Genomic DNA, 12,499 nt, shown 5'->3' with positions numbered 1-12,499 from the left:
AGAGCAGGTAATGGAGGGCACACAGAGCGTATAAGAGAAGGGGACTGCAACCAGTTCCTGAATAGAGGGGAGCTCAGAAGCTTGTAGGGGAGAATGGAGGGGATTCCAGGAATCCCTGATGTGTGCAATAAATTTGGCCAACAGAAGCAACAGTGTGCAGCTCCCTAGTTTAAACAGGCTTATGCTGTGTCCTATAAACAGGGCCGGCTCCAGGTACCAGCTTAGCAAGCAGGTGCTTGGGGCGGCCACTCCGGAGAGGGGCTGCACATCCAGCTATTCGGCAGAGGGTCCCTCACTCCTGCTCGGAATGAAGGACCTCCCGCTGAATTGCTGTAGATCGCAATCGCAGCTTTTTTTTGGCTGCTTGGGGCAGCAAAACCCCTGGAGCCGGCCCTGCCTATTAACCTTTCAACTAGTCTTCTAGTTTCAAGATAAAATATACAAAGAACAGATATGTTGACAGTGTTCTGCTTAACAGCAGCTTTCTTATATTGTGCTTCTTGTGAAGCAATATTAGCTGCTTCACTGTCAGTTGCAACTGAGTTTTCAATATAAGCTTAATTTTGAACCCCTCTTCTAAAATCCAAAAAGCCCCCAACCATTTTGGCCTAAAAACTGATGGAGCAGATTTGGAACAGATGTAAATTTTTTCTACACAACTTAAAGTGATCTGGACAAGAGGATCCTGAAGTCAAGCTTTTTTTGCCATTCTGTAGGAAAACTCAACTTAGATGAAGCATAATTTAGTTTCTGGGACTTTCCAATTGAAACTTTGAAACCAGGATCAAATTTAGTTTATCAAGACTAGTTAAAAAAATTCTCATCTTTTGATTTTGTAAGGCTTCTACAGAATGTCTGCTCTGACAAGCATAATATAAAATGACTGCTAAGATCATTTTAAAAAAACCAAAATAGCATCATGAATCTGTACCCTGACCCCCTGCCGCACTTCTCACCCCTCCTGCTCCCCACATCCCAACTCCCTGCCCTGAGCCCTCGCCACACCCCACACCCCTCTGGCACTCCCTGGGGGCAGGAAGGGAGCAGAGTTTGGGTGGGGATTTTGGAGAAGGGGTTGGAATAGAGGCAGGGAAGCGGTGGGAAGAGGCAGGGCCTCATAGAAGGGGTGGAGTGGGAGGCGGGGCTGAGGGCAGCTGGCGGGAGGTGTCAGTAATGTGGCCCTCGGGCCAATGTACTAGTCCTCATGTGGCCCTCGTGGTCATTTGAGTTTGAGACCCCAGCTCTAACTTCACCACCTCAGTCAAGCTTCACAGTCATCATAGCTGTGAACTGTATTAAATTGTTTAAAACGTATACTGTGTGTATATCTATATAATATATCGTTTTTTGTCTGGTGAAAAAAATTTCCCTGGAACCTAACTCTCCCTATCTACAATAATTCTTATGGGAAAATTGGATTTGCTTAAAGTCGCATTTTTCAGGAACATAAACTACAACATTAATTGAGAAGTTACTGTATTCACATTTAGGGGTATTACACCACCTAGCGGTGCCTAACAGCAAGAAGTGTCCATTGGATCACAGGTTCTCATGGGGGGGCAGGGGGAGGGCAGAATGCATTCAGGGAGGAGCATGAGAACCTTTAGCCAAAACCCCCCAAAACTTATTTCACCAATTTTATTGCACACTGCCATCGTAATAAGCCAGAAGATGGTGCCTAAATGCATGGTATCAATTCCAGAAGGATCAACGGTCTATGCATCAGGACAATAACCAAAGGATTCTAAGTCAGTTGGGAGGAACCTCAGGGTGGTTGCCTTCTTTGTAAAGTGTGTGTGTGGGGCCTCAATGAAAGGAAGGAGGACTGTGTTGCCCTAGACAGGGATGTGCCTGAGCCCAGGGGAAAGAACTTGTGATGGACACTGTATCAGAAAGTATCTTGTGTTTGGATACCTCCTCTATAGCATTATGAGAAGCAACTTCTGCACTTCTGAAAGTAAACTAGCCTCATGAGAAGCCTCCATTTGCTGATAAAATGGGTTAGCCTGTTTCCTAACAGAGAAAGGGAAGGTTCCTTGCCGATTGGTTCTTGACTCTCAACCCTCACAAAGCCTTGATTTACAAGGCTTCTTTTTATGCTCACTTTGGAATGATGAAGGCTGCTGAGGCCTGTTGATGTCTTTAATTTTATGAGAAACAAGCCAAAGATTACTGTGGATAACACGGTCTCCGATAACAGAAAGGAACAGATCTCCTGCAAATAGAAGAAACCAAATCCAAAGAAAGGGCCTTCGATCTGGTCTCCTTCAACTTCTCCAGCAATTCATCTTTCTTTTCACTAAAAAGATCTCCTATTTGAAGGGAAGGAGATCTTCCACTTGAATTCTAGTATCCAGAACCAAAGAGGAGGAATGACGCTACGTATGTCTCCTCAGAGTAGAGCATTGGCTTCTGCAGTTAACGGAAGAGTCTGAAGCATCAAAGGAAATCCTGAGAGTGATCTTTGCCACATTTTGACCTTTCTTTAGGATCATGTTTTCCCATCTGCTTTTGTCATCTGGCAAATCACACCTCCAAAATGCCAACTTTTCACACAGGTGAAATAGCAGGCCATAACAGCTTGGGAATTTGTCACCCTATATTTGCCACTCTAATACCAATACATGAAGGAGAGAACACCTTTCTAGGTAAGAAATCAATCTCTTTCCCCTTTCTATCACAGGGATGAAATGTGGCTATCCATACCTTGACTTGCTACTTGCAGAAGCCACTATCAGTGAATTAGGTACAGGGTGCATATGAAAACCTCTCTGAGGGTATCTGATGCAATTTGTCTGTCTTCTTGGATATAGGTTGGCAGGAGTGGACCAAACAGTCATAGCAGGCTGGAGCATCAAAGATTAGTAAGGACATCGTACTCTTGGAGGTACCCCAAGAATATTAAATCAGCGGATGAGATGCCTCCTTCACAGGCATGGAAGACAGATTCAAAGTGGATATCATGCAATCCACTAAACCGTGAAACTGCAGAGCATTCTCAGAAGGGGAAAAGCAAGGTCCACATGCTCATCTGCTGATAAACCAGGATCATAGTCTATACCAGCTCCACTTTTTGAATAGGCGCATACTATCTTCTCATCCTCTTCTTCAGACTGATCCTTTACAGGTGAAGATGATGCCAACCTTGGAATTGGTGAAGCCTGTCTCTTTGCTTCTCACTCAGATATGAGGAATGCTCAGAAGCCAAACAGTGCACATCAGCTACCAAAGTGAAGTCTTCTTTGGAACCTAAGATAGACCTAAAACTTGAGCAAGGGTTGAGGCCAGAGTTGAACATTTGGACGGTACAGGATCCAAACACTCAAATCTATCTTCTTGGCTCCTGAAGCTGAGACTAGAAACAACCTTTGACTTCAGAATCATAGAAGCTCTGTTAGAATTGGATGGATCTAATAAATCTGACATGCAGGATTTGGCACTGCTAACAGTTGTCACCTTCTCTGGACTTAAGACAGCTGGTGCCAGTAGAGTGTCCCTTGGTTCCACCTTCAAAAGCCTAACTGCTAGAGCAGCGGGAACTATAGCTGGACCCACCAAAGGTTCCAATTTTCTGCAACCCTTAGCTGCTTTGACTTTCTGGAAGAAGTGACAGAAACTGACTGCCCAGATGCAAAGGATTTAGCCTCAAGGGCCTCCTTAAGGAGAAGGACCTGCAAACTATTATACCTCTTCTTGAAAGCTCTGGCTGTCGAAGTTTAGTAGACAGAACACCAAAAAGGAGAGTGGTCATCCAAAGCCAGGAAGACAGCAGGCTACAAAGTCTTTTGAATCCACTGTCATAATATAATTCCTAATTCTGAACCTTAGCATCCAAAATATGAGTACTAGCATGAATTCCCATAAGCTTAATTACCAGCTTAGATCCTGTAGTGCTGCCACCAATCAGGACTTAGAGTAGAGTGCCTGATAAACTCTGGTCTCCCCCAAAACCTTCCCTGGGGACCCCAAGACCCAAATTTCTTGAGTCTCACAACAAAGAGGAATAAACCATTTCCCTTCCCCCTCCTTTCTTCCTCCCAGCTCCTTTCTGCCCTGGATACACTAGGAGATCACCATGATTCAAACTCCTTGAATGACCACACAGAGAGGAATGATACTTTCCCCCCTCCTCTTTTCCCTTCACCCAGAGGCAATCCAGATTCAAACTCTGTGAATCTAAAACAAAGAGGAAATTCACTTTTCCTTCTCCCCCCTGCTCTCTTTCCCTTCTCCCCACCAATTCCCTGGTGTACACAGACTCAGTTCCTTTGAACCTTAACTAGGAGAAAAAAATCAGACAGGTCTTAAAGCAAAGCTTTTAATAAAAAGAAAGAAAAAAGGTAAAAGTTTATCTCTGCAATCTAGATGGTAAAAAGTTACAGGGTCTGTCAGCTTATAGAAACTAGAAAGAAGCCTCACCCCCAGCAAAATACAATTTAAAATACTTCCAGCAAACTACACATTTGCAAATAAAGGAAAACAAATAAAAAGACTATACCACTTTTCTACCTTTGTACTCTCAAAATTGGAATAGAAGATTAGAGCGCCTGTAGATACATGTGGTCACTCTCAGAGCCCAGAGAGAACAAAGCAAAAACCAAAAAAACACAAACAAAGGCTTCCCTCCACCGAGATTTGAAAGTATCTTGTCTCCTGATTGGTCCCCTGGTCAGGCGTTTGGTTCCCTGTTTGTTAACCCTTTACAAGTAAAAGATATTAACCCTTAACTATCTGTTTATGACACCCCCTTCTTCAGTTCTGCCATAATCTGGAACTGAGCTAGCTAACAACCTATACTGCAAAAGAACACAATTAACACTAAAAATGAAGGAAAGAACTTCAGAGCTGAAAGGACTAGAGAGCTTCATTTCCATCAATGGCAAGTATTTGGAACCAACCGAGGTGGTAGAGGGCGCTGCACTCCTTAAATAGTTATGCCGTCAGAGCTTTTGGAGATGCTGAGGGGAGGGGTAGAAAGGGGGCATGAGAGTGCTCTAATGGACAACGCTTGGAGAAGTTTCTATCATTCAGCACCACTAGGCAGTATAATATCCAGAAGTGGGAATATGCAGAGCCTTCTCAAAGAAGAAGGTCCTCTTTACAAGAGAGTAACAAACTCAGGGAGTGGCAGGAGCAATAAGGAAAGGGCCAAGTCAGAGGTCTATTATGAGAAAAAAATAGGGAAACTATCTTTCAAAGCTCTGCCCACTTGAGAAAAAGTATGTTAAAATAAATGTAAAACAAACCTAAAAATCCAGCTTATAAAATAGTCATAATATTTAGACAATTCAAAACTCCACTGTACCCAAGCGTACAAGAGATAAAATTCACTCACCAGTACCATATATGGACTTAAAAGTGCTACCTTAAGACTTCTCTATCAGTCTTAACTCAGAACTTCCTGGCTTAAATGAGACTACGTTGTCTTTTTTTTAAAAGCTAATACTGAAGTAGTTGGAGCCTCACTTATCAGAGGGGTAGCTGTGTTAGTCTGGATCTGTAAAAAGTGACAAAGAGTCCTGTGGCGACTAACAGAAGTACTGGAGCATAAACTTTCGTGAGTGAATACACAAACCATGTGTCTGAGGAAGTGGGTATTCACCCACGAAAGCGTATGCTCCAGTACTTCTGTTAGTCTATAAGTTGCCACAGGACTCTTCATCGCTTTTTGGAGCCTCACTGTTACCTTAGTCAAATTAGAGCACATTAAATTATAAAGAAAATCACTGACCTGGTAGAATTCCATCTGTGTGTATCTATGGAATCAGCTCAGCCCGATGCCTTCCACCCGCCACCAGATCTGGGGCTGCCATCATTGGGGAACTTTGAGCTTCTAGCCCTGCTCGAGTCACTATGCTACAAGAGCAGATCCAAAGAGCTCTTGTTGCTGCAGCAACAGCTGTTGAGTATTTACTGCCTCTCTGTACTTGGAAGGAATCACAACTTCCCAGGAAATGGAGTCCACTGCAGTCCAAGCCACTAGAGGACCCCAGCACTCCCCACTGGAGAACTGCATTCATGGAACTCATAGTATTAATTATGTACATTATGTATTTAAAGCTACATAACTCTACCATTTAAAAAAATTAGTGAAATGCAATTGTCCATATTATGAACACAACCTACTCTACAAAAACAAATTTAAAAAAAAACTGCAAGGTGACCATCAACAGCAGTGCAGGGGCCTGGGGTGCTATTGCTTGCACACTTAAGCCACACACTTCTGTTATCTGCCAGACCTAATTTTCTGGTTCTAGGCCTCTCCCTCAGTAGAAAAATCAACTGTATCAAATATCGCCATATTTTGTGATAAGGAGGAGGCTGCCTAGTATAAGACCTATCACAAACAGATTCCAGAAAGTGAAGATATAATGCACATGACTAAGCCAATGTATCACCGCACCCCAATATGCCCTTTTTAATGTTAGAATAACTAAACAGCACTCAAAATAAAAAAATTAGTAGTTGCAGGGCCAGTCTTAAGCACAAGCATGGTGCCATGCAATTTGGAGAGCAAATATGGCAACTCCATGGGCTGGTCCATTTTCTACTCTTGGGGGAATTCTGTGCCAAAAAATTAAAAATTATGCACACAATTTCTTAAAATTCTGCAAAAGTCTACATTTTTATTTGTCAAAACAACAATATAATCACACCAGTTTCAATTAATTTTGATCGTTATTTCAAAATACCTGTCAGCAAGTATGCCTGTAACAATACAGACAACAAAACAGATTCAGGAAATGTTTTTTGACAAACAAATTCTTAACTATGCATATTAATACAGAACGCTGAGTAATAATTTATTTAAACTACAATATAGAACCGTATTTCCTGCACCCCTCAGAAGCAGCAAAGGCTTGGGGGAGTCAGGGATAACAGAGGCGCTGAGGGAGAAGGAAGTAAATTGTTGGGAAGGAGCCTGGGTGTGAACTTGGAGAGTGGTTGAATATGGGTGGGAAAATTATGTAACAGGTTTTTGGGGGGGATGAGGAGGGATGGTTAGGGAGCTTCCCCCATAAAGACCCTGACTGACCCTAACCTCTCCTATTCAGTCAGGCATATCTGCCGCTATCTCCATGTGTCCTTGCACCCCCTATGGGTCACTCCACTCCCACTCAGACACCCACTCCCTTGTCCCTATGTAGCTCTGCACCCCTTCCCACATCACCATGTGGCCCCGCACCTTCCTCCCCCTGTGGCCCTGTGCCTCCACTCCCATTCAGCCCCTGCCCAGTCTGTCCTCCCCTACTAGCCCTTATGAGCCCATCTGACTCCCACAGCACCCCATGCTGTCCGTCTCCACATAGTCCCCTGGCCTGGCCTGATAGGCACTGTGAAGAAGGCAGGATCTCTCTCTTCCCTAGCTAGCTAGGACCTGCTGCTTTGTTCTATTGCCACAGCACCCACTGGTGGACAAAAGGAAGAACTGTAGTAACATTTAGGCAGCTTTTTTCCGTGCAAAAAAATTAGAAGTGTGCATGGCTCATTAATTATGCACATGTGCAGTAGCACAGAACTCCCCCAGGAGTAATTTTCCTACTTCAGCAAAATGACTAGAGGGAGTGGAAGGTGGAAAACAAAACTTTTTGCCTGCTCCTTATACAAGTAGCTTAAGAGCTCACAAAAATAAGGGTAGGGTTGAAATTTTGGCTTCGTGCAACTTAAAAATGGTCAAACTAGTTCTCTCAATCTGCAGTGTTCATCAAGTTTCACTCTAGAATGAATTTTCAGCCACATAAGTCCTTGAGAATAACAGTATTTATAATGGAAATTTTTAGATTTCCAATGTAAACAATACAAAATATAAATGCTAACATATGAAGAAATTTAAATTCCTCAATTTTAAGAAACATTATGAGAGAATAGACTACGAAGAAGGTGGAAACTGATTTGAGACTTTCCTTGTTTTAAAGCAAACAGAAGGAAGCCAAAAATATAAACAAACAGAAAAAAAGCTGCTATCAACACTTCCATTCAACCATGGCAGATTAGAGGGAAAGCCTGTGGCAGTTACTTGTAATACCTACAATAAATGGCAACACATAAATATATAATAGTAATAGGACACTGACCTGTAACATGCATCTGGACACAACAACTTCAGGTACCTCTGGAAATTTTTGTCGCAGGTCATGTAAAACCTGAAAATCTATTTGGTGGCTTCCTTGGGCCATTCGTATATTGCCTGATCAGGACTGTTGTTCAACAGGCAATTCTAGGCCTTAGTGAAAGGAGTACTCATCTCTCCTGTTCCAGCATTTTCTGTAAGAGGGGGGAAAAATGCCAAATTTTATACATAGTCTTAGTTCAAAGTGTGAGGTTCTGTATTTCACCAAAACCAAAAATAATGCTACACAAACTAGCTACTTTAGACGTAGAAACAAAGACTTTCTATTAGGGCTGTCAAGCGATTAAAAAATTAATTGTGCGATTAAAAACATTTGCGATTAATCACGTTAACAACAGAATACCATTTTAAATATTTGTGGATGTTTACTACATTTTCAAATATATTAATTTCAGTTTCAACACATAATACAAAGTGCAGAGTGCTCATTTTATTTTTATTACAAATATCTGCACTGTAAAAAAAAAATTTAAATCACTTCATACAAGTACTGTAGTGCAATCTCTTTCCCATGACAGTTGAACTTACAAATGTAGAATTATGTAAAAAAAAAAACTGCATTCAAAAATAAAACAGTGTAAAACTGTAGAGCCTACAAGTCCACTCAGTTCTACTTCTTGGTCAGTCAATCACTCAGACAACAAGGTTGGTTACAATTTGCAGGAGACAATGCTGCCTGCCTGCTTCTTTTTTACAGTGTCACCTGAAAGCGAGAACAGGTGTTCACATGGCACTGTTGTAGCTGTTGCAAGATATTTGTGCCAGATGCACTAACGATTCATGTGTCCCTTCATGCTTCAACCACTATTCCAGAGGACATGCTTCCATGCTGATGATGGGTTCTGCTTGATAACGATCCAAAGCAACATGGACTGATGCATGTTCATTTTCATCAGCTGAGTCAGATGCCTCCAGCAGAAGGTTAATTTTCTTTTTTGGTGGTTTGGGTTGTGTAGTTTCCACAGAGTGTTGCTCTTTTAAGACTTCTAAAAGCATGCTCTACATCTCATCCCTCTCAGATTTTGGACAGCACTTCAGATTCTTAAACCTTGTGTCAAGTGCTGTAACTATTTTTAGAAATCTCACATCGGTACATTCTTTGCATTTTGTCAAATCTGCTGTGAAAGTGTCCTTAAAATTAACATGTGCTGGGTCATCCTCCAAGACAGCTATAACATGAAATATATATAGAATGCGTTTAAAACAGAGCAGGAGACATACAATTCTCCCCCTCATAGAGTACAGTCAAATTTAATTGACACATTATATTTTTAACAAGCATCATCAGCATGGAAGCATGTCCTCTGGAATGTGGCAGAAGCATGAAGAGGCATACAAATGTTTAGCATATCTGGCATATAAATACCTTGCAACGTTGGCTACGAAAGTGCCACACAAATGCCTGTTCTCACTTTCAGGTGACATTGTAAATAAGAAGCAGGCAGCAGTATCTCCCGCCAATGTAAACAAACTTGTTTGTCTTAGTGATTGGCAGAATAAGAAGTAGGACTGAGTGGACTTGTAGACGCTAAAGTTTTATACTGTTTTGTTTGAGTGCAGTTATGTAACCAAAAAAGATCTGCATTTGTACGGTACACCTTCACAGTAAAGGCATTGCACTTCAGTATTTGTATGAGGTGAACTGAAAAAATACTGTTTTTTTTGTTTATCGTTTTTACAGTGCATATATTTGTAATAAATAATATAAAGTGAGCACTGTGCACTTTGTATTCTGTGTTGTAATTGAAATCAATATTGAGAATGTAGAAAAACATCAAAAATATTAATAAATTTCAATTGGTATTCTATTATTATAAGTGCAATTAATTACAATTTTTTTTTACTTAATTGTGAGAGTTAACTGACAGCCCTACTTTCTATTTAAAAAGATATAATAGAAACATTTTCCATTAAATAAATATGAATCTCCTTACAATTCCACATATAATTGTGTATTTGAAAACTCATTATTCCCTCTTATTTTAATTCTTTTCAATCTTTCAAACATTCATAATAATGTTTTCCTACAGAGTGTACAATGACTGCCTATGTCTGTTTAATGCAGGTCTGCTCCTCGCAGTTTTGTCTTCCCTTTTATCTTGATATTTATGTTACTGAGAGCTTGTCTACACTACCTGCTGGACAGGCGGGCAGTGACTGATCCAGTGGGGGTCGATTTGTGATAAATCGACCACTGAGTACTTTCCCATTGACTCCAGTACTCCACCAGAACGAGAAGCATAAGTGGAGTTGACAGAAGAGCATCAGCTGTTGACTTACCGTAGTAAAGACAATGCACTAAGTATGTTGACTTCAGCTACACTATTCATGTAGCTGAAGTTGTGTATCTTACATCTACCTCACACGATAGTATAGACAAGCCCTGAATCAAATATCACATCACGAATATCCATTATTTTAGACCATAATATTTTGAACACACAATTTAAAAGAACATACACATGGAAATGTCACAAAAGTGTTGTTTAAAAAACATACACTGGAAAGAAAACAAAACACTGAAAAGGTGCCCGATAAGGTCTCCAATGTGATTTATATTGCTCTGCTTTTATCAAGGTGATCTTCCAAAGGCAAGAAGAATGTTATGTTCACAGTTCATAATTTTTAAAAAATTGCAATAATCTCAGGATCAGTATATATGATAAACTGTAATGGGTTGCCTCTATTAATATTATTACATACATGAGAAATATTCTGGGCTCGTGATTGGATGAAGTTAGCCCTGTAATAAGTCAGGCTTCCTTGGGCTATTCATATATTGTTTTCTTCTTCAGAAAGTCAATACCACCGAGGCCTGCATCAGTGTTAATAAATGAACTTACATGTACCAATGATTGCACATTGTGGCTGACTGCAACAAGTTTGCATCATTCATTAACTTGGGGTTTTTAGACTGGACTGTTTTTTTTTGGCATGCCACTAAGTGTAATTCCCAGTTACAATGTTTAAAAGAAAGCCAAGTGCTGAAGATATTCTAGCTTAGCTGTATGAAAAAATATAATTAAGAGCAAATGTAACAATACTATTTATTTTAGACGAAACCAGGATATATTGTTCCTCGAGTCTCAGTCTGTATACACTTCTTTAGTCAATAAGTTAATATTTCAATATTTCCGCACACAGAAATCTGGATTTGCTTATCAGCTTTTTCTCCTACTCCTGTCTGTCCTTTGCTTCCAATATCATTCCCACATGAGGCACTACTCCCTCCGAATTCAAACATACCCTAGTGTCCCTTTATTCTAAAAGCCCTCTAGTACCAATCCATACATTCTCAGCCTTGACACACACTCCTCTTATACCTCTGAACTCTTCCAGCAAGCACTGCACCTGTGAGCTCTTTTCTTGCAAGGTGTTTGATTTCTAGCTTTCAACTTTATCAAAAAATTACTGCTCTAACAATGTAAAATTTAACCAACATTGGTTTAGAAACTGATTTAGTTAAACTGGCTCTTGCTCTTGCTGACCAGTTTCCACCTCCATGAAGATAACTCAAAAGTGGTTAACTTTTAAACTTAAAAAATGGCATGCACTACATTATTTGAAAAAAAAAAATGGTTGGCTTAGAAAGTAGTAAAAAAAATTTAAAAAAATCACACGCATTCTCACTGGCATCTGCTAATACATTTTTAGCTTCATTAATCCCATTTCCTCTGACACATCACAATATATGTTTGATTAGTGGGCTCAGGCAGGAAAAGGAACTGCTATTGAGATGATCTTCAGAGAGATGCGTTTCAATAAGACATTACCAGAGCATAATTCTCTCATGTAAAATAATTCCTCAATATAAGGGCAAAAAAATGAAGATGTAAAAAAAAGGTGGTGTGAAGAAACCTTGGATTTCATAACTGCACACTGTAGTGTAAATATGCTGTCATTTTAAAAGGACATCAACTTAACAGCAATGTTATTAACATACTGTAACAATCATCACCTAAAATTGTTATAATTTGAAGATTAGAAGGAACTCTCTTGTTCCCTAGATTTTCTACTCTGGGCATTAAACTGCACTATGCATTTTCATCTTCCCTTGCTTGTGAAACACTTATCTCAATGACTTCTCTCTCTAACTCAGTCTGTTTTTAAAAATAAATAAATAAAATGAAACATTTTACTACTAAAACTTATCAACTTCTATTGTGAATTCTATTACATGAAAAAACTACATTCATGTGATACTAAAAGTTGCATGATTAAAATAAGTCAGGAAATGCACAAGTTAAAAATAGCCACTCCTCCACCTCTACTTACAAAATTACCATATATGCAGAACATATTTTAACATACGTTGAACAGCATTAAGTTCACATTTCTAAAGGCAGGATAACAAACTCTGTATCAACC

At 40.1% G+C, this 12,499-nt stretch overlaps 1 protein-coding gene across 7 annotated transcripts in view; it reads right to left on the bottom strand.

Moving 5' to 3' along the window:
• The window catches only part of TAB2 (TGF-beta activated kinase 1 (MAP3K7) binding protein 2), a 135,450-nt gene that overhangs the window by 31,523 nt on the left and 91,428 nt on the right, over nt 1-12,499 (bottom strand). For all 7 annotated transcript variants that reach the window (XM_030556537.1, XM_030556538.1, XM_030556539.1 and 4 more), the window contains one exon: nt 8,076-8,265. In XM_030556537.1, the coding sequence (XP_030412397.1) occupies nt 8,076-8,137 (62 nt within the window). In that variant the 5' untranslated portion in view covers nt 8,138-8,265. The remainder of the gene's footprint in view (nt 1-8,075; nt 8,266-12,499) is intronic.

The sequence above is a fragment of the Gopherus evgoodei genome, chromosome 3 (assembly GCF_007399415.2).
Source record: "Gopherus evgoodei ecotype Sinaloan lineage chromosome 3, rGopEvg1_v1.p, whole genome shotgun sequence".
Classification (NCBI taxonomy): Eukaryota; Metazoa; Chordata; order Testudines; family Testudinidae; genus Gopherus; species Gopherus evgoodei.
Note: the sequence above shows the minus strand (reverse complement) of the source record. Positions and strands in the feature narration are given on the sequence as shown.